This window comes from Gallinula chloropus (assembly GCF_964237585.1).
Source record: "Gallinula chloropus genome assembly, chromosome: 1".
Classification (NCBI taxonomy): Eukaryota; Metazoa; Chordata; class Aves; order Gruiformes; family Rallidae; genus Gallinula; species Gallinula chloropus.
In genome coordinates, this window is record NC_140085.1 from 155,964,851 (window position 1) to 155,986,034 (window position 21,184).

The 21,184-nt window shown below is 41.1% G+C and overlaps 1 protein-coding gene across 3 annotated transcripts in view; it reads right to left on the reverse strand.

Annotated features, from left to right (window-relative positions):
- Positions 1–21,184, reverse strand: part of PCCA (propionyl-CoA carboxylase subunit alpha) — a 294,840-nt gene that overhangs the window by 161,455 nt on the left and 112,201 nt on the right. For all 3 annotated transcript variants that reach the window (XM_084279588.1, XM_084279587.1, XM_084279589.1), the window contains exons 12-14: positions 15,860–16,010; positions 4,487–4,630; positions 2,933–3,007 (exon numbers count right to left, since the gene is read on the reverse strand). In XM_084279588.1, coding sequence (XP_084135714.1) covers positions 2,933–3,007; positions 4,487–4,630; positions 15,860–16,010 — 370 coding nt within the window. The remainder of the gene's footprint in view (positions 1–2,932; positions 3,008–4,486; positions 4,631–15,859; positions 16,011–21,184) is intronic.

The following is a 21,184-nucleotide window of genomic DNA, read 5'->3' on the forward strand; positions in this document are numbered from 1 at the left end:
TCTGTTGATACACAGCACACATACACATCACTGCACAATTTATACTTTTCCCTAAGTACAATATCCTGAAAAACAATGTATAAGAATTTTTTAAATTCACTAAAAAAGCCCCAAAACAAAACTGAAGTCTTCCGCAGAAGTTTAATTTTCATAAAATAAATTGAAGATGAGTAAAAATTGACAGCAGAAAACAAACATATTTACCATCTTCAATTCTCCCTGTGGTGCTTGTATTTTCAGAGCCTGGTAACAGTAGGTGATTTTATAAACTATATGGTGTGAGAGAACTTAATGACTATTGGATGAAAAAGAAGCACTAATTCAACAGATACTCACCATAATGTGCTTAACTTGATAAATAATGGCAATACTTGTTAGACCTCCAGCATTTATTTCCGCTTAACCTATTTCTTTGCTTACACTCCATATTTAAAATGCCAAAGGCAGTCTAGGATTCAAGATCCCACTGTACCCTAACAGCTCCCAACTTTATTGCAGCCCCCAGCACTTCCATTGCTGTTGTACTACCGCTGCGTCCTTACCCTAGGACAACAGCAAACAGAGAGGAAAATACATCCCAGTCCTACAATGAACTACAGATGCATCAATTTCCACTTACCAACGCGTACAGGTTCTAGTACTCCTTAATTCTTTGCCCTATCAGAGCCTGGAGCTCCTCAGACACAGCACTACATTTGCTATGTTGTGTAGGAGCACCACACACAAACACTCACTATCATAACACAGGGGTTTTGTGGTTACCCATCTTAAGCTTCATTATCAATGATGGGAAAAAACATTTACGAGTACCAAGAAAATTAGAGACTATGTGGCAAAAATAACCAGTATATTCCCATTTATGGCTAAGAAAGAACCCACACACAGTCATGTTGCACCAGCTTGAGCAGCCAACACGTGGGCACAGGCAGACAATCAGAGCTATCTCAAGACACAGAAGAAATGAATTGAAAACGTGTTCGGCAATATGCTACTCGTAAGCCAAACTTGCTGTGACACTACAAGTCTCAGCTATTTATTTTTTTTTAACCTAAGCCAACTTGTGGACAATTCTGAAACGTGGAGAACAAACACTGTGGCACAATGGGCCTGTAAGGCGGAACTTTTTGAGTCATACTAATTTTGTTCTTAGCCGCACGACATTCTCAGGAGAGAAATTAAGTTTCACAGCAGCAGAAAATATGTATTAAGACACCAAACCATGAGCGTCTACATAGAAATAGCTGCTCTATTTTTAATAAGATATGACAATAGAAGTACACAGAAAGAGAAGAGCTCAGACACTCCGTGTGAGCTCCTCAAAACCATTGCTCTGAAGCCTCCAGCGTAATTAAAATTTCCTTCTCTGGTACCACGACAGGCCACGTGAAGCAATCGGGCATCTCCCACCCTTCATTTTCAATTCACCTCTCCGCCTAAACCCAACTCCCAGCCCACCCCGTCTACCTGACAAGTGACAGCCCAATCTGATTAAATGCTTGCAAGGGAGGGGACTCGTGGGCCTCCATGACAGGCCAAAAGTGATCACCATGGAGATACATAATTACAGCTGTCAACGCGTCTACTGTCCTGCTGGCATCAATTTGATTGCTCCCAGCAATAATGATAGACAAAGCTTAGTGTGCACTCTCCTGCACCCAATCACTTTATCTATTCCGTGGTCCATTTAGCTGACATGCAACATTCACACAAGCAAATAACAGCAGTAAGCAGAACATTTAAGGCATTTTAATTGTTTTTGCTTTGTATGGATGGCTCGCAAGCGCAAATGTTATTACATAAAACTCCTGCTGCAGCATTAATTGAAGAAAGATTTGGTGGGACAAAGACTGTAGGGGGTATAGTTTGTCCATTATCACTTGTACTTTCAACAGGTCTCACGTTTGGAAAATTGCAAATTGCAAAAACTTGCAAGGGCAAAATGTTTGACATCCTGTTAGCTATTACAACATGGTGAAAACTTCTAACAACCACCGGAGTATTCATTATAAATTCTTATTAAACACACTACTTGTTTCATTCTATAAAAAAAAAGTTTAGCTACATCCAATGATACCTTTTCCCCTCATCTCCTCTTTAAGATCACATAATGCCTTTTAGATCTTCACAATTTTTTTCTGCTTTCAGGCTTTGAACACAGCGTGAAGCCTTAAAGACCAGAAAGGGTCAGGTCCCTTCGGAACGTACACGGGCAAAAACAATTTAAGCAGCGAAATAAATCATATATCCAATAACATCTCCACATGTAAGATTCCTCCTGTAATCTTTCACTATTTTCCGTGCAAGTAAGCAGACTGAATAAACACATTCACAGCCGGTGCGGTCTCGTCATCCCACTCACTGACACGGCGTCACGTAGATGTGCACTCACCACTTAAGACTACCCTGACAGTACAGGAAGGCAGCATCCTTGCTCTTTACGTGCAGCAGAAAACACTGTTTGTTAAACAGCCACTCCATGCAGTCAGACTGTATCCCAAAACGTGTAATAACCACTGTAACTGATTTCCTATGTAGAGGCTACGGAGCTAAACAGAAAGCACTGACAGATCCTCGCTGGTGTCCCCAGTTCTCCACGCTCAAAGAGCTGACTCAACGTTTCACTGCCCTTTCTAATCACCACAGTGTTTTTACTAAAGCTGTGTTTGAAAAACTTAAGCTGGAAGTTATGCCCTGTAATGAAGTATTTCAACATATAATAGCTTCCAGTTATACCTAATCTGAATGTTTTTAAACCAGTTTGGAACTACACATTTTCATGCATTTTTTTTCAGGTTGTACAAATAAGTATTGTCCTGTCCTCCACAGCAAAAATCTGGAAAAATGTTGGATTTACCATGCTGCTGAGTACTTATAGCCTCTGACTATAAAAGAAACACTCGGCACCTACAAAAACCAGAACTCAGTTACTTACACTTGGGATGTGCAATGGTTCCTGATACTGTGAGAGTTTACCAATGGATGGCAGGCCAAAAGATTTGTAGGGATCCTAAAAAAACAATTCATCAGGAGAAAACATTAAGGTTTGCAGATGCAGAGAAGATAATATTAAAAAGCTTCAAGTCTAACAGAAACCACTGCTGGAATAACTTTGGGTTTTTACCCAGAATTACTTATGTTTAAGTACATTTCTTACCCACCTACCACCACGTCTCTAAAGTAAAGCAACTGGAAGCATATAAACTCTCTCGCATTGCTGTCAAAGAAGTGCTCTGTGCATGTATACCACCAAAATATTCAAAGATTAGACTTTCATTTGCTGCTCTGTGCCTTAGAAGAAGGATGGAAAGGATTTAGCAGGGCAGGGTTGAGATGTGAGTATAAGGAAGAAAAACCTCCAGAGATAAAAAGGACAGTTAGAAACACAATTATCTTAAGAAATCAAACTGACCTTTATGCCTTTGGAAGCATCCTTCATAATGCAACACCACTATAAGGAGCAAATAAATACATGGCCTACAGAATAACCAAACTCAGGGCAAAGTAGTTGGACCTACTACTTATAAACGTGAGGATTTTAAGTTGAACAAGAAAAAAAATAAGACAAGCCAACAGCTACTGTAGGCTAAAGCCTACTCATACTCAGAATAGCTTCCATGCCAATCACAGCACAAATTTCTTCATCAAAATAGTTCATGTAACCTCTAATCAGTAGAGCACATTGAAGATTATGTACATGTTACGAAGAGACAGGAAAAAATGAAGTAAGATGCCCTGAGTTCCACAAGCCACAATAGTCAAGTGAGGCAAAACCAACCTCAAGGTAATGAGTTATTTTTGAAAAGCAGAGTTACCTAAAACATTCCTCTAACAAAGTGAAGGAAGCAAAGTATTGTTTCTTAATTTACAAATCTTGATTTTCATGTATCAAAACCAACAGCAAAAAGCCATCACCTTGGATCATCTTAAACATCCCTGAAAATTGGTTTTTAGTAAGCTCTGAGGTGAAGGAGTCATACTGGAACTTAAACGTTACTGTCTTGGAGCACACTTCGAAAGTTTGTCCTATGAACCGTAGTTTCAGAAAACACAAAACTTCCTTCTTCAGCAACCTACCAAAATGTTTTAGTACAACAACAAAGATTCCGTAAGCCATCAAATTTCAACATCTTTAAGACATGCTTCAAGTATAGGAGAAACATGAAAAGATGCATTAACTGTAGCAAATGTCTCTGCACTGAGTCAGTTAATGTGAACAGAACATACAGCAAATGTCCTTAGAAATAAACCTTAGTTATCTCTTTTACCACTATGAAATTTTCAGGAAAGAGGTATGTTGAAATACATTAATTTTTAATTAAAAAACTACGTTTCTACAGGAGCTCACTAGCCATTTCTGTTACGTGCTCTAAATCGTGACTTCCATACAATATTACGATATTCCTTGACTTCACCTTTGCATCACATCTGGGTGTTCTTACTCCACAATTCAAGCACCCACCCTCCTCCCCCATTACCGCTCATTTACCTCAGCGTAAACTCGACATTCAACCGCCCAGCCGTTGATGGGAATATCAGCCTGTTTGTGCCTGAGAGGGTAACCCTTAGCAACACGGATCATTTCTTGGACCAAGTCCAGGCCGGTAATGCATTCTGTGACGGGATGTTCAACCTGCAAGGTCAAGAACTGTCAGTCAGTAGGTAACAAAAACAACTAAAAAAACCCCACACTCTCTGTAAACAAACACAGATATACAAGAAATTAGACCAGACAAAGAACATGTATTCATCTTGGGTGTTTTCTCCCACCACCCCACCAAAAATGTACTTGACAAAGTCTAGCAGCCATCTGCTTTGTGGGGAAGCCCAAAAAAGAAAATTAGCAGATTATAATAACCAGGAACAGCATACAAAAGAAAAACTGTAGAGAAGACCTAGAAGAGTATTTGGGGTTTTGGAGAGGTTTTACTTCTTTCTTTCCCATTTATTTTACAAATTCAAAAGCACCTGGTGACAATGAGTTAATTTTTCTTTGTTCAGAAGCTCTTCCCGTTCAATTTTATTTTGAAGAGACTCACACTGTAGCCACAAATATATTTTAACTGAAAAAAAAAATCTCAAAGTAGCCGATAATCAACCCGTTCTGCTACACTTAACATGGCACGTACAGGAGCCGCTTACAATTTTCCATAGAACTAGCCTACCCTAAATCTCACCCATTCGCCTGCTTTCACTAACCTGTCCTGACAAGCAACCAGATTAGCGTAATCTTGCATCAGCGCAGTGTAGCAGAAATGAGCAGATGGATCCTTCAATTTCCACACCCCCCCTCTTTTTTTTCTCCCCCCCCCACCCCTCCCCGATTTATCTGGTTAGTGCTTAGCATGCACAATGGCTGGGGCTGGACCAGCAAAGTCGCTCTCTGCGCTCAGCAAATTGCTGCTAACGGCTTCGGGTGATGCTGCCATGGGAATACCCGTCGCTTGCGCTAAAGCCGGCATGTGCGTACAAGCATGCACGCATGTGCGCGCGTAGGCACACACGCACTTCTCTCCTTCCTGGAGGATGGGGAGAGCAACGGACGTGTTTATTAACTTAAGAAAACAAACCCCAAACCCTTCAGCTAGACACAGCCCAGTGAAAAGGCACCCGAAGACAGGCTGGGCACACCGTGTAGATGAAGTAAAAAGGCAGGCATACTAAAAGCATGTGCTTCAGAGGCAGCTGTAAGTCTTCCTCACATACACACTGACCGAACCACCCTTCTTGTTTTAAAGTGTTCGTGTTCCAAGAGCCAAAACACCTTAAGGAAAGGCTCTTCAGAACGGTTTCACTATCCTACGTCATACCACCTACATTTTGTGACACAGGAAAGGGTCAGCAACCAAAGCACTCTTCAGTCTCCCTTGAACTGTGCTAGTATTAAGGAAAACATTCGGTCATTATTATAAATCTTTTAGCTTATCAGAAAAAGAAGATGCTCTTGTCTAAGGAAAAAGCTTTGTAAAAATAAACAGATGGCATCTATAATTAGCCCTGGGTGCACTGTGAGTTTGTTTAGAGTTTCAACAACATTTTAAGACGTTTTGACATAATTTTAATGACAAATCATCACTGAAACAAGCACCTATTCTTTGAAGGATAAAAGTGACATTGAAATGGGAATCTGATTATACAGTTTAAGGATGTACCTTTGGGATTCAATCTTGATTCTACCTAACACATGATATTCTCCAGCATGTCAAGCTAAATAACAGTATTTGGAGAATCTATGAAACATCTCAGTGCCTACCCTGCAGTGCTAAATTGACGCAATTCACTTTCTATTAAGACTTAAAGTTTCTATTAAAACTTAGGGAGTTTTATAATAAAGTTACTTATCACACATTCATATTTGGAAAACAGAATTTATTCTCATATTTTAGAAATTAAGTTTTTAAGCAATTACCTTCAAGTTTAGAACACGCTTGGAAGTCTAATGTTCCAGATAATTAAAATACAATTTTTTTTTTCCACACAGACATTTGCATTATTTAGTTAAATTGTCATTTTTCTTGGATTGCCATTGACATTCCAGATTCAATAGCTTCATTGTTGTTTTCCACTTTACTGTTGATGATCAAAATAGGATGGAATGTTTCTGGAGAGAAAAATATTTTTGTTGTTTGGTTCTTACAACTCACAAACATTTATTTAATCCATTCTTCAATACAGATCTTTGACTTGGTCAATATTTTCCTCTGTTTCTTCAAAATACTCCCTTTGTGTCTTCACACAAAACAGCATTCAGAAAATATGACGCAGAAAAATTTTTGAGGTTTTTCTTGGGGTGGGGAGAAGTTACTCTGCTTTCTTTTGGGCCTGTGCTTCAACTGTTTAGGCATAATGTAGACAGTACTAATCGTATCACTAATTCTGGGGTACCAAAATACATTTAAATCGCATTTTAGTATGCACTGACACCATCAGATCCCCAAAATGGGCTAGGAAAAAATTTCACCTTGACCCTTTTTCTACACCACTTGCAGTTTTATTTTGGCAAGGGGGAATCCAGGAGGGGGGCAGAATTTTTAGCATGATATGGAATATGTTTCAGCACACAGTACAAAAGGACATTAACAAAGCAGTAATGCCGTATCCTGGTTCAACAAGCACCCTGCAATGAGGTTCTGGAGGTGCAAGAATCCACCCACAGAGACAGACACAGTGTTCTTTTACAAAGCAAGGAAGGACAGGGTTAGTAGTGAAGAAATTAGACCACTCTTCTGCCACCCCTCCCAAAAAGAGACACAAGCACCATCACTCCTTACTTATGAAAGTTCTAGAATAATCATTGCCGCTATTTAACTAAGGTAACTGTTGTTACCTATTTATAAATCTCTATTAAAAACTAGACTTTAAGCGTTGTCTTTTACTTTTCAGCCTTCTACTTCAAGTGTCACTCATTTTGCCTGTCTGATGTATTTCCTTCTGTTAATTCTATGCCATACCTCTTCTCCATCAACAGCCTTTACTTGCCATTTGATGGACGCTAAGTCAAGGACTAAATTTTTGAAGAAATTAAAGCAATATGCTCACAGAGGAAACAATTACACTCAGTCAATCAACTCCTCCAGCTCTGGGTGATACTAAGATTTTGTAGTCAGCTCATCCTAGGTCTTGCCAGCAAACCCTGGGCAATAAGGTAAGAGCCAGTGGTGGTAGGGTTATATGATAGTGGGTAAACTCACACATTATCTGCGTACTTAACACAAAGGGCAAAATCAGACATGTCTGCAGCAAGCAATCTACAGATCACAGATATATCCAAGGCAGCTGTACCTTATTCTCAACAGGACAAGCAGAAAAATTGATCAGCAATAACTTTCAGTTAGTTAGCTGTCAAGAATATCACTTTTACTGCCAGTCTCTTTTGCTAATACTGCTTGGTCATAAACAATTTACAAGAAATCATCATTTGAATGCACTTCAATATGATGCATACCTCCTTTAAAAAGTCTTACCCTCCACTTTTGTGATCCACATACATGTATTTCTCTGAAAAATGTCACACAGGTTCCCGCTTTCAAGTCAAAAAGACCCTAGCTGTTATGGCCAGCAACATCCATAAAGTGTAAAAGGAAAGTTCTTCCCCTTCACACCAGATCTGCTCCTCCTCAGGCACCTCACAGCAATCAGCTTCCCTGTGAGCATCACAAGTGGCTTTGCTTCCGTAGCCTCTTTCAGTTCATACAGCAAGCAACACTGGTGGGAAAGCTGGTAAGATAATGTAACAACGAAGACCCAGCATTTAGATGGTGAAGCAGGAACAAGTGAGCTAGGGGAACCTGACAACACTGAGGTCCAGGTAGCATCCATCCCCAGAACAGTACAGAGAGGCTGCTAACACTCATCCTGTTGTTTGACTGTCAGCGGTCTCAAAGCTTCTCCACAGTGGGGTTCATCCACAGCTACAAAAACAATCATGCATGTTTGGAGCTAAGAGCTAAAAGCGCAATGACTGGTCTCCTTATATTCAAGGGGAATAATTTCAGGGCACATTTTTCTCAAGACCATCAAGGTACTCAGATCTAATAGCGAACACTCCTGCATACTCTCACAGGTTGCTCTCTTGCCCCTGCGTGCATAAGGCATCAAGTTACTAACACACCAGTTGGAGCATTCAAGCAGACCACAGCAGCCAAGAAAATCTACATTTCAGTAGACTTAGAACTACAGCCTATGTCACCCCTACTACTGTAAGTCCCTGGTTGGTATCATATACCCCTTTACATTCAGATAAATAATCTCAAAACTAACTTTCAACATATACCTCAGTTTCCAAGAAACATGATTCACCTGGAATCCCATGGGCTCTTCTGCCACAGCCAAATCCAGTATCAATTGACCCAAACCCATCAACTTACAGATGCTCCTCAGCCCCCTGTATTTCTGTCAGCCTGGTTTCTATTTCAGAGAACTGAACAGCAACAGGGGTGCACACATGTTCTGCTCTTCAGGCATGCCAGCTTCCTAACAACTATGAGCAGGAGCACACCGGGGTCACATCTTTCTGCAAAACAGCTCACACAACAGCCGTGTATATGGGCTTTGGGGGCATAAAGTGAAAAACTGCTTTTCAAAAAGTTTGCTGGAGTACAGACAGACAATGTTCCCATTAACGTATAGAATGATGGAAAGCATCCAGGAATACGTAACAGGCAGTCTTGTACATTGTCATTTCCTGTACACACAGTACACAATGAGTTGCTGCTTACTGATTTATTAGTGACTGAAGAACCATCAGCAACCAGAACTACAAACATGTCCATGAAATAAGATTATATTCATGTAGAGTTCTTTCACTGTTCCCTACGTAAGATGTCGCAGAAACAAAACCTAATACACAGGCATTTGGTATCAACTTTTTAATAACAGCACATAATTCAGAAAAATATTTCATCAACTTCTTCATAGGAAGTTATCTTCCAATAATAACTGATTCTGTCTTTCCAAATCATCTTTTCAAGGAGTTGTTTCTTTATTGTACTGAGCAGTCACGAGTAAGAAATCGCGTACAAGATAGCCAATGAATGCCAAATTTGTCTCTTCTGCATTTTAAACAAATGGCACAAACTGTATCAACAAGATATTTAAAATCACAATTTCAGGATAACTTTCTCAATTAACATCCTGCACTTCCAAGAGGGTTTTTTTTTTGGGGGGTGGAGGGGGGGTTAATTCAATAATTTGACACAATTTCCTTCCCACTACATACTCCGTATGAGAAGATAAAGAAACTTGTGCCCAACAAAACCTACACTTTCTTTAGGAAAGATACAATTCCAGCTTTCACTATATGGAGCAGCACTATTAAAGCTCCCTGAGCACTTCGTTCAAGGTGGCTCTGGTCAGATTGCAGCCGCTCTTGGCTGCATCAAACTCAAAGGAAAAAAAACCTAATGTACCCTTTGAAGAGTGTTCTTTTGTTTCTCTTCTTATTAAACATGGAGAGAAGGCTCCCTTTTTTCTCTACTTTTTTAATAGTATTCTACGATAGTTAGGTGGCTATGTTGTCTCTAAGATATCACTCCATGCCCTGGCAGCACTGTTAATGGCATCTTTCAGATTCAATGACTTACACAAACAATGTCGTTCTCTTCTGTCAACAACAATTAGCAATGCTTTTCTGTAGTTCTTTTGGGAAGCCTGAAAAGCAGACAACCAGTAGCTACATAATGGAAGTTGCATTAGGAGGCAAGAATGTGGCAAAAATCTGGTTAACTGTTGTCGGCTGACCCTCTTGTGTGAAGAAGTGTTGTTTGGCAGCAAAATCACCTTTTCTTTCGGGTCTAAAAATGGCCATGAACAGCTGGTATAAACTGTGTGCAGAATGGATTCTGGTGGGCTTAGGGGATTGGTAATGGGATAAGAGACCTTTCACCTTTAGGTCAGTAGTTCAAATTCAGCCCAGGTTAGCAGCAATTGAAAGTCTTTACCATCTGACACTGTTCGTTAGACTCTTTAAAATGACTGAAGCAAAGTGTCACAGTAAAACAAGATTCCAGTATTAAGAAATATGAAGAGTCTCAGCAAACAGCCGAAACGGTCGCTTGAGACTTCCCTTTGAAACCCCGCCATTCAGAGGCTGTGGAAATCCACCCCTCTAGCTCCTGACAGCCCCTTTTCACGGCTCCCATACTCCTGCCCACCTACCACAACTCATCCTCCAGGCAGCTACATGCACCGAGACGACAAAACCACCTCTCCCTGTCCCTGTGGGTCTGCTACAGGTACCCAAGTCAGCACCTCTCTGTGGTTTTAGCTGGTGATCCAGGCTCAGCTCCTCGTCCTGCTATTTCTGGGTTTGCTGCTACTGTTTGTACAGAGCAGCTGCAGTATTTTCCAGCTCTTCTCTCCTCCACTGAGCAAACGTGTAGCAGGTGCTACCCCATGATGTGCAGCAGAAGACAGGCACCATTAAGAGAGTGTTATAAGCAGTGGAGCTCCCACCACAGACAGGGTTTCTCCCTGCTTCTGCGCATTTCCCAGCCACGCTTTCTGTACTTTCCTGAGTGAACAAACACGAAAAGGGGAGGGACAGAGAGAGACACCGCACATAAAAAGTCTTCCTCTGGCTTCCCAAAAGCCTTCCTCTGACTCCTACACCAGGCACGGCCAGTTTTGCACAACAAGAAAGCTCTGAAACTTAACAGTCAGTAAAGCCTCCTGAAAACACTGAAAGCTATGAAGAAAAATCTTCACACTGGGTAACGTTTTATGGGAGGATGGGAGTTTATTTACATTCGCCTTGTGCCTTAGAATCAAGTTACTTTCAAAGAACTTGAAAACATTTACATAAAATAAATACACTCTCTACAGTTAACTGTAAAATAAAAACATACCGATATGCCATTTGCTTCCAATAAGTCTCTTACAAACAGGTCAAAATTAACTTTTAATCCCTAAAAAGTTAGGACAAAAATATTCAGATCATCACATGAGAAGAAAACACACTGCTGCTCAAGTTACCATGCTTCTCAACTCCACTGTGCTGAATATAGTCTCCACAAATGATCTTTTCAATCAGCTTAATCTAAGCAAATTTGGTCATGTTCAGAGGAGGAAGAGGAATGCTCACTTGCTATTTAAATGGCACAGCTCATGGGGGAAGCAGCAGGTTGGGAGCAGACCTGGGAAACACCCATACAAACCGTATCCAGGGTAAGTGCTCTCTTCACACCGCTCATGGCTCTTTTCTCAGTTCTCAAGCCAAGAAGTGCCTCTTATTTCAAGGTACTACAGACTTCTAGAACATGTGACATTTTGCCTTTGCTGTCACCCATTGATCCACACATAAGCAGCTCAGCCACACCACACCCCCACCTTTTAACAGCCCAACTTTCTTCATAGGAGAAGAGTCTGCATTCTGTAAAGTCAGAGAGGAACATCTCCTAATTTTCCACTGAAAAGCACAAAGGACTTTTCTGGTGAAAGCCAGAAGGTCCAACAGCACCAGGAAAAGCAAATTTTGACACAATTTGTAAATTACAAAGGCTATGATCAGTCTAAGGGGCCAGAAACTTTTTTTTTTTATTTATTTCAAAGCTCTTTTGGCTATTTTGGGCAATGACTGCCTTTGATTAGGCTGATGACAAGTAGGTAACACAAAGCAAACCGTGGTGTGAGCAGCTATAAAAGAATCAGACCTTAAACATCTGGTCAGCCTCAACAATCCTAACAAGGGTAAGCTGCCCAAAAACTGTTCCAAAAGTGTCTTAAGTGACAACATACAGAAGTTCTCCCATAACTTTCAGGGCAATCATTTCTATGTTTTCTTGTGAAATGCAAGGACAACTAGTTTTCATACGCAATTATTCGATCTCATGCCTCATACTTATCAGCTTGCCTCCAAAAGAGGGGAGAATAGCAGATACAACAAAAAAGCATGCTGCCAACAGCAAAGAATAAATCATTCTAGCTGAATCATTTAGAGGGAGCGGAACATCTGTAACAGATTTGTGTAGCATACAAGAGACAATGGAGCTGATTCACCAACTTTTTTTCACTTTCCAACCTCATATTGTATTGCAGCAACACTTAAAAGTGAAATAAAATATAAACTTCCTGTAAGGTGCTACTGATACTTTTTTGGAGAACTATATACCATAGTTCCCAGATATTCCAAATATTCCTCACATGCCCAAAGAGTTCCCAAAAAGACAGCCAAATAATAATACAACTCTTCAATTACTGAAAAATAATTTACAAAAACCACTGAAGATATCTGCCACCAAAGGGAGGGAGGGAAGAAATCAGCAGGCAGCACAAAGCATGAGACACAGGTAAGTTACCTTTACAGGGGTATATTCTAAGTCTGCCATTTTTACTTCACATACAGTCATCTGATCAGAGACCCATGAAATGTTAAAATAGACACAGGAAATTGCATAACTTAGCAGACACATCCTGATGATGCTGCCAGGTAGCTGTGTCTGTAGTACCCACACTAGTAGGAACATCCTTTATGGATCAGATGTCCATCACTTGGGAAAGTTCTTCCAGTCACAGAGCGTTCAGCAAAGGTAGGTTAAGTGATCCTGTTAGCCACAGCTCACAGTTTGGGGATGCAAAAGGAACAAGCTAAGCAATACAGGGACACCCAGAGTCTCTCCTGGTTCTGAAGATAAATATGGAGAGGCTTCATTAGAGTTTCTATGTTTGGATCTTAATAGAAGGGAGAAAGAACAAGATGTTAGTTGTGTAACTGTTAGCTAAACAGAAAGTAAAGCTTGAGACCTGGGAGAAGTGACAGAACAATCGAGTAAGCCCAGGGAAGAATCAGAGAAAATTACTACCCTCCAACCTCAATGTGAAATGCTAATTAGGGACAATACACAGTCAGGATAGGGGAATTAGAGAATATCTACGTAAGTACTGTAATTTAAGATTAGCAAATTTCTTTAAGAGTTGGAAAGAATGAAACTGCTATTATAAGGGATTGTCAAACTGCTTAGGCTTTATTTCAAAAGGAATCTTTAAAGTCCTTAAGGATGGGATTGTGAAAGCTTTTTTACTGCGTATGCGGAGACCTCTACAATTACATGAGTTTGAGTTTTGGGACTTTGAACACCACTACACACTGCAGTGGGAAGACACCACAACACAGCAAAGAAAACATCTTTGAAAGAATCAACTCCAAGGATCTTCCATTCCATTTAGGAATTGATGGACAACAATCCACTTCAAGGAACTGGTTTTGAAGTTCTGGTGGGTTACGTGGAAAGCAGTAAGTTTTCTTCTGTGTGAACAAGCACACAAAGTTTTTAAAAAGTGTTCTCAAACTACAAGATTGGGAAAACTGTAAAGAACATGACCAGAGAGACAGAAATTCCTCAAAATATTTTAGCGACCTATACACTGCCATTAACCATCACCCTATCTAAATTAATCTAATGTAGACCAGATTGTACCCTAGAAAAAGCACATCAAGTATAACTGTCCTGACTAATTCCAAAAAACACTGCTGCACTGCAAGGCAAGGCAAATTTTACCAGCAGTCTTCCCCTGGTATAGGAGGAATGGGTACAATCCCCCCTTCATACCCCAAATCCACACACCAAGCTGCGTGGTGCAGCTGACACACTGGAAGGAAGGGATGCTATTCAGAGAGACCTCAACAGGCTTGAGAGGTGGGCCCATGTAAATCTCATCAAGTTCAACAAGGCCAAGTGCGAGCTCCTGCACATGGGTCAGGGCAATCCCAAGCACAACTACAGGCTGGGCAGAGAATGCACTGAGAGCAGCCCTGAAGAGGACAGCTTGGGAGTGTTGACTGATGTAAAGCTCAACATGAACCAGCAGCATGCACTTGCAGCCCAGAAAGACAACTGTAGACGGGGCTTCATCAAAAACAGTGTGACCAGCAGGTCAAGGGAGGCGATTCTGGCCCTCTACTCTGCTCTCGTGAGACCTCACCTGGAGTACTGTGTCCAGCTCTGGGGTCCCCAGTACAAGAAGGACATGGAGCTGTTGGGTGAGTCCAGAAGAGGGACACAAACATGATCAGAGGGCTGGAGCACCTCTCCTATGAAGACAGGCTGAGAGAGTTGGGCTTGCTCAGCTTGGAGAAGAGAAGGCTCTGGGGAGACCTTAGAGTGGCCTTCCAGTACCTGAAGGGGCCTACAGGAAAGCTGGAGAGGGGCTGTTTACAAGGGCATAAGGAGATAGGACAAAGGGTAATGGCCTCAAACTGCAGGAAGTTAGGCTTAGATCAGGAAGAAATTCTTCCCTGTGAAGGTGTGAGGCCTTGACACAGGTTGCCCAGAGATGTGGCTGCCCCCTCCCTGGCAGTGTTCAAGGCCAGGTTGGATGGGGCTTTGGGCACCCTGGTCTAGTGGAGGGTGTCCCTGCCCATGGCAGGAGGGTTGAAATTAGATTGTCTTTCACTCAAACCTTTCTGTGATTCTATGACCTTCTCTCACTTGTTTATCAAACCATAAATTTACCCAGCTGTTCTACAAAGTCATGCAAAGATGTCAGTTACAAGGATCTCTTTATGCTCTACTGCTGCCCAGATGTACAGGCAGGAGGCAAGATGCAGCTCTAACAAAATGTAGCTAAATCAGAATTAAGCAGCTAATCGCTCTATTGCTTGATTCCACATTTCAGTCTGTGGCATTGTTTAACAAAGTGAGAAAAGGAAGATAAAGACAATGGCACTTACTTGCTTACAAGTCAAGTTTTCTTCCTGTCTTTAAGAATGATATGCAGACTTTAGGTTACGTGCCTGTTTTCTTAGATTATGATCCAAAATATAACAATCAAAGAAGGGGGGGGGGGTTCCATGGACAAATTTGTCCATATGTTTGCAGTGCACATTGTAAGATCTACTGCTGACTATATGTGCTGCTACAAGAACCCCACACTGTGTCAGCACGCTGCTTACACAGTCACATTCCAGTCATGATTTCAGCCGCATTGCAGGTTGGGTTTATTGCTGATAAACACCCTCTTGGAGAATCTCAGCAAGCGACCAATGTATTAATAAATAAATAAACAAATAACGACGCTTCAGGGACCGGCGGGGACAAGCACCAGAGCTCAGTGGCTAGCCACTTACTGTGAACGCACAGTGGCACTTACCAGCGACCTCTGGCAAGGTCTTTAGGTCAAATGTTCGAAAGAGCGACAGCTCCAGATCTCCTGCGTGCTGCCCAGGGCCCGCTGCTGCTGCTGCAGCGCCTCGCACACGCGGGCTCATTTAGCCCAGCAGAGCTTGGAAGTTCAGTGGGAAGTGCTCACGTGCATCAAGCTAGTTATGTGTCAGTCTTCACGGGGGCAGACCCCTAAGTACGGAGGGAGGTTATGTTCTGTTTCTTTAAATAACACTTTTCTGAATCTGCAGAGCTGTTTTTCTTACCTGAAGTCTAGTATTCATTTCCAAGAAGTAGAAATTCTTACTGGAGTCCACAAGGAATTCTACTGTTCCAGCAGAGGAATATTTTACTGCTTTGGCAAGAGCTACTGCTTGTTCTCCCATCGCTCGCCGAGTTTCAGGGTCTAGAAAAGTGCTACAATACAGAAACAATGCTTTTCTTTAGTTTTAAAAAAATCATCTTCCTCATAGATCACCACCAGAAGAGGACAGCATCATTATTTTAAGTTATGATAACATGTCAAGACTGTCAAATGTATGCCTTTACATTTATATTGCTCCTAAAAAGATAGGCTGAATGCTTTGCAATTACTGCTAATGTACAGGAAATTCAGGATAAACAACAGTGTTCGCTAAAATATAAAACAACTAAAGACAACATTGTTGGAACACTAATATCTCCAATAATGCAAGTTAGAAGAAAGTAAATATATACAAATCCATGGTATTTTAGAAGGCATATCTACTTGCAGAAAAACTAACTAAAAATGCATCCACTGGAAACATCAATGCCAAAATACAATACATGATTTCTACAGAGACTTCATTTTCTTACTCTGTCGGTGTGGCTGTTTCACTGATATTGTATACAATTAAAAATATTGAATTAATTAATTATTCAGGCTTCTTACCTAAGATTGCAACGAAGAACATTTGGCATTCTAACTAAAACAATGTCACCAATATGACAACTTAAACCTTCATATCCTATATTTCCTCTCTTGGCTTTACTTGTAAGCTGACAACTAGTTATTCTTGTTTGTTAATTGCAATTCATTCCTTTCCACAAACCCTGGATACACTCAAGGGCACCCAATGAGCAGCCCAACTGCCACCTTGGGAGCCACCATGCACACTGCCCAAACGCCAAGCCTTCTCATTCTAGGAGACCAATGTGCCATGTCCACTGGCACAGTGACTCAAAGGGCTCCAGAAGGTACATACTCTGCCTGTTACTCTCCTCTATCCTGCAAATTCAGATCTAGATTAACCTAGGCAGGTTGTTTATAGCTAGAGATTTTTCTGTGGCTTTCCATTAAAACTGTGAAGCTGTTTGCCCCTCACCCTGATACACTGACCTTCAGTGAAAGACAATGTGTAGATGTTCAGCTTATATAAGCTTATAAACAGTTATATTTCTGCAGTGACTTACATCAGGCATGTTAAAAAAGTACTTTTAAAAGATTGTAGCCAAGTTAAGGGAATAGGAAGTAACTTCTACCTTACCACTGTTACTGTTTAAAACAAAACAATCAAATGTTACGTATTACATTGAGGTGTCCTCAAGAGCAAGTCCTAATTTTGCAAAGGACCAATCAGGACCCTCTGTGTACCTGAAATGGCCCCATCAAAGTCTGGGGCCCACAACCACACTCAGACAGAAGCCAGTGCTGGGCCAGGACTTGACCTTTCAGTACTTACTACAGGGTTTTTCACAGAGACCTGAACTCACAGAGGAGCTAAAGTTTTCTGCTGAAACAAATCCTATGAGGCATGACACACAAAGCAAACTGGGAGACTATGGAATCCTTTTCTTTACATGGACAAGTGCTACTTCCAGTGCCCATACGGGCAGATTCTTATGGATGGCAGGGTAGACATTTTCAGAATTTAGGAAAAAAATTGTGTCTTGGCAAACAACAGAAAAAGGAAGTCAAGTCTGATCCTGAGAAAGCCATCAGATCCTACACCAGATCAAAGGGAAAAAAAAAGAGATGTGCAAAACTCTGTCATACCCTTCAAAAATAGCCACTGGTAATGTAAGAGTTTCATGATGTTTCCTATCTCGATTCAATAAGAGGAAAATACATTACACAAAATCAACAATCTATAATTCAGTCTGGGGTTTCTGCAGGGCTTTGATCATGAAAGGTCAAGGAGTGGCTTATGAAGGACAGAACCTTTTTAATGTCAGCTTCATGCTCTATTTCTAGAATGACTATTATTACTTCTCATATGGATGAAAGGCAGTTACTCCCCTTTATTACAGTGGTGTCTTCCCTATGTTTGTTAAATGTAGGTCTGAGATCTCTCTGTTCACCTCCTGCTGTAGCCAAAGAATGGAACAGAGGTGTCACACTGCTAAACTTGATCTCTGCCACGTGGTTAAGCTTTATGCTCTAAAATGACTAGATCATCCCTGCAATCAGCTAGGTTAATTAAGCAAAGTTTTCCTGTTCCACTGAGCTGTTTTACCTCTCCTACACGTTATTTCTTCCCTCTCCTTGAACAATGCACCTTTTACAACTGAAATAACTCATCTGATCTAATTAGGCATCACTTGGTAACACAGCATTTCAAACCTGACTTCAAACCTCTCTCACCCATACACCTGTTATTCTTTCGACCAAATAGCTCCTAGGGCAGCATGAAGACTGCAAAATAAAAAGGATTCACAAGATAAAAGCACCAGAAAGAAAAAGTAAGACCAGACCTGACATTTCACTCATAAGACCTTCTTCAAGCTATTGTAAAGTTGATCAAAGAAAATACAGTTTGCTTGTTCCATTGTTTCATGCATCCAGAGAGATGACCACGTGGACAAGATGCTACCTCTCCGCTTCTAGTTCATCAGGTAATGTTTCCCAAAATATCTCCACCACCTTCACTCACAGCTGAGGTTGAGATTTTGAAAGGTACAGTTACACTGTCGGGGGAAATTTACTGCTCAGCTTAGGCCAAAACAAAAAATTGCCAGTAACATTTACCCTTCCTCTGAAGACACCACTACACTGGGAGAGAACAGGACCTCTGTTTTCTAAATGTCAAAGTCAGTTTACCTACTCTTAGGAAATAGTTAGGCATACTGTTTTTTTAAAAAAAATACTTACCTACAAAAGCCATTCTCCTTTGAGGTAAACTGTAGGTACTACCCACACCACAGGCATAAATATGCTAAAGTACTGAGAACAGTTTTGCCTCCACATCTAAACTGCACCCACATTCAAATCATGTACACACTCACAAACATAACAGGCTCCTGTTTCTCTTAACCCCAAACCCTTCAAGGATTTCTAGGCAGATTGAGAGTCTGATGTACCCACTCGCAGTATAGTGTTAAGGAGAGTTCAGTAGCACACCCTTCTCCTAAGATCCTGTCTATATACATTCACTGAAATTGTCAGTGGCTTTAAGTAGTACCTTGGCAGTTCATCTGGAATATGATCCTGAAGTACTTGGTATCATACTGAGATCTTTCAGAGAGAGCTTAGTGCTCAGAGAAAGTGAAAGAAGTTGCTGTCTCTGCACCTTCCAAGGATAGAAACATTCCTGAGAGAAACTAACAATGGAGCACGCAAAAAAGTCACAGAAACAGTTTCACTTGCATTCTAATACAGTCACTTACTGGTAAACCAGTCTCCCTTTTAACCTCCTGCCTCTTAGATCTTTCTGTCACAGGCAGAAAAAGAAACAAATATTTTTATCCTTTGAACTAAAACTGAAAGTACATCTTTCAATTGAAAAAACCACTACAAAACTAACATCTAAGATAGATAAGGCAATCTCAACTCTGAGTGTACACAGCTAGGAAGAAAAAAACCCAACACAAACACACACATCAAATTGTTCCCTGCCCAAGATGAAACTCTGGGAATTTTGGGGAACTGTTAAGACAGTCCTAAGAGTCACCTTATTCTCAAAGTCTTGGATGCTAAGGTTTAACCCAAAGGGCATAAAATCACTGGAGAAAAGTAGAGACATCAAAGGAGGCAGCTATCAAGTTCTAAGGACTTGCTCACTGGGGACACTAATACAGATCTTGCATGCTAGCACAGAACACAATGGCAGGGCCCTGTTCTGTCATTACTTGTCAAGGAAAGGCCTAAAAATGCAGAGAGAAGGTTTAACCTCAAATACTGCATTCAACTTTGAACCCCTCGCTACAAGACAGATGCCAAAGTGCTGAAGCATGTCCAAAGAAGGGCAATGAAGCTGGAGACGGGTCTGGAGAACAAGTCTTATAAGGAGTAGCTGAGGGAATTGGGGTTGTTTAGTCTGGGGAAAAGGAGGCTCAGGGAAGACCTTACCACCCTCCACAACCACCTCAAAGGAGGGTGTAGCCAGGTGGTCAGCCTCTTCTCTCAAGTTACAAGTGACAGGATAAGAGGAAATGGCCTCAAGTTGCACCAGGGGAGATTTAGATTGGACGTCAGGACAAGTTTCTTTGCTGAGAAAGTTGTCAAGCACTGGAACAGGCTGCCCAGGGAAATGGTTGAGTCCCTAGGGGTGTTTATAAGATGTGTAGATGTGGTGCTTAGGGACACAGGTTAGTGGTGGACTTGGCAGTGCTGGGTTAATGGTTGATCTTAAAGGTCTTTTCCAACCTGAGGACAGTGCTGGATGATCATGTGCGTGGAAGGGCCTTTGTGTGGCACTTCCTTGTAATGTTCCAAAATTTTAACTTTGGGCACCAAATAATTCAGATAACCAAGTGCCTCTGAACAGCTGGACATTCCTTCACCCATGTAGTGAGGCAAAAGTTTAAGTGCTTTAAAAAGGTTCTAACAGGTTCTGAAATGGATAGCCAGGGCACCTGCCCTTACCAAAATGAAGCTTAAGAGCACTCTGTGGAGCTCCAGTTATTGAATAGGAAGTCAGTTAAGGCTCTTGGATATTTACTTTCCATTGACCCATTTACTTTAGATTGTTCCTGAAAGATCAATGAATTTTCTGATGTTTCTCCACACAGGGAAGAATCCCTTATTACTCCCTCAAGCAGACAGGAAAATACAACCACACCTTCATATTTTTCCTTGCCAAAGTACACAGTCACATAGCAACTGCCTCTGAAAATGAATAAAGAAGAGTTTGGGCAGAGGAGGAACAAAAACTGAGCTAAGGAACAACAGACTATTAAATGTTAGTCATCTGTTTAAATTTCAGTCTCTGTGGCAAAATGAGAAGCCAATAGTGTCTTCTAAAAAGGTGTGAGGCCAGAAGCAAATAAAGTTACTGTAAATCAAGTTTTGCATAGCACTAACTTTACTCAGCAGTAACTAAAAACCTAGAGATGACCAGATGTATCTTAGTGTCTGTGCTACCCAGACCCAGAACAGTGTAGGACGACTATGTTAAAGGGTATATGCAGAGTTTGTTGATCCCCTATTTGAAACTTGGGGATGGACCACCATAAACACCAAGCCTCCCCTGAATAAGGTCAGAGTGTGAACAAGAGAGCTTTATCTTCTCAAACAGAGAATTTAGGGTTTTTTAACAAGAGACTAGGAAAACTGGACATCCAAACATGAAATGATCCCATAAAGTAAGTTCAACAGCTGCACACTTGGTTTAAAAAAAATTATAGAGATT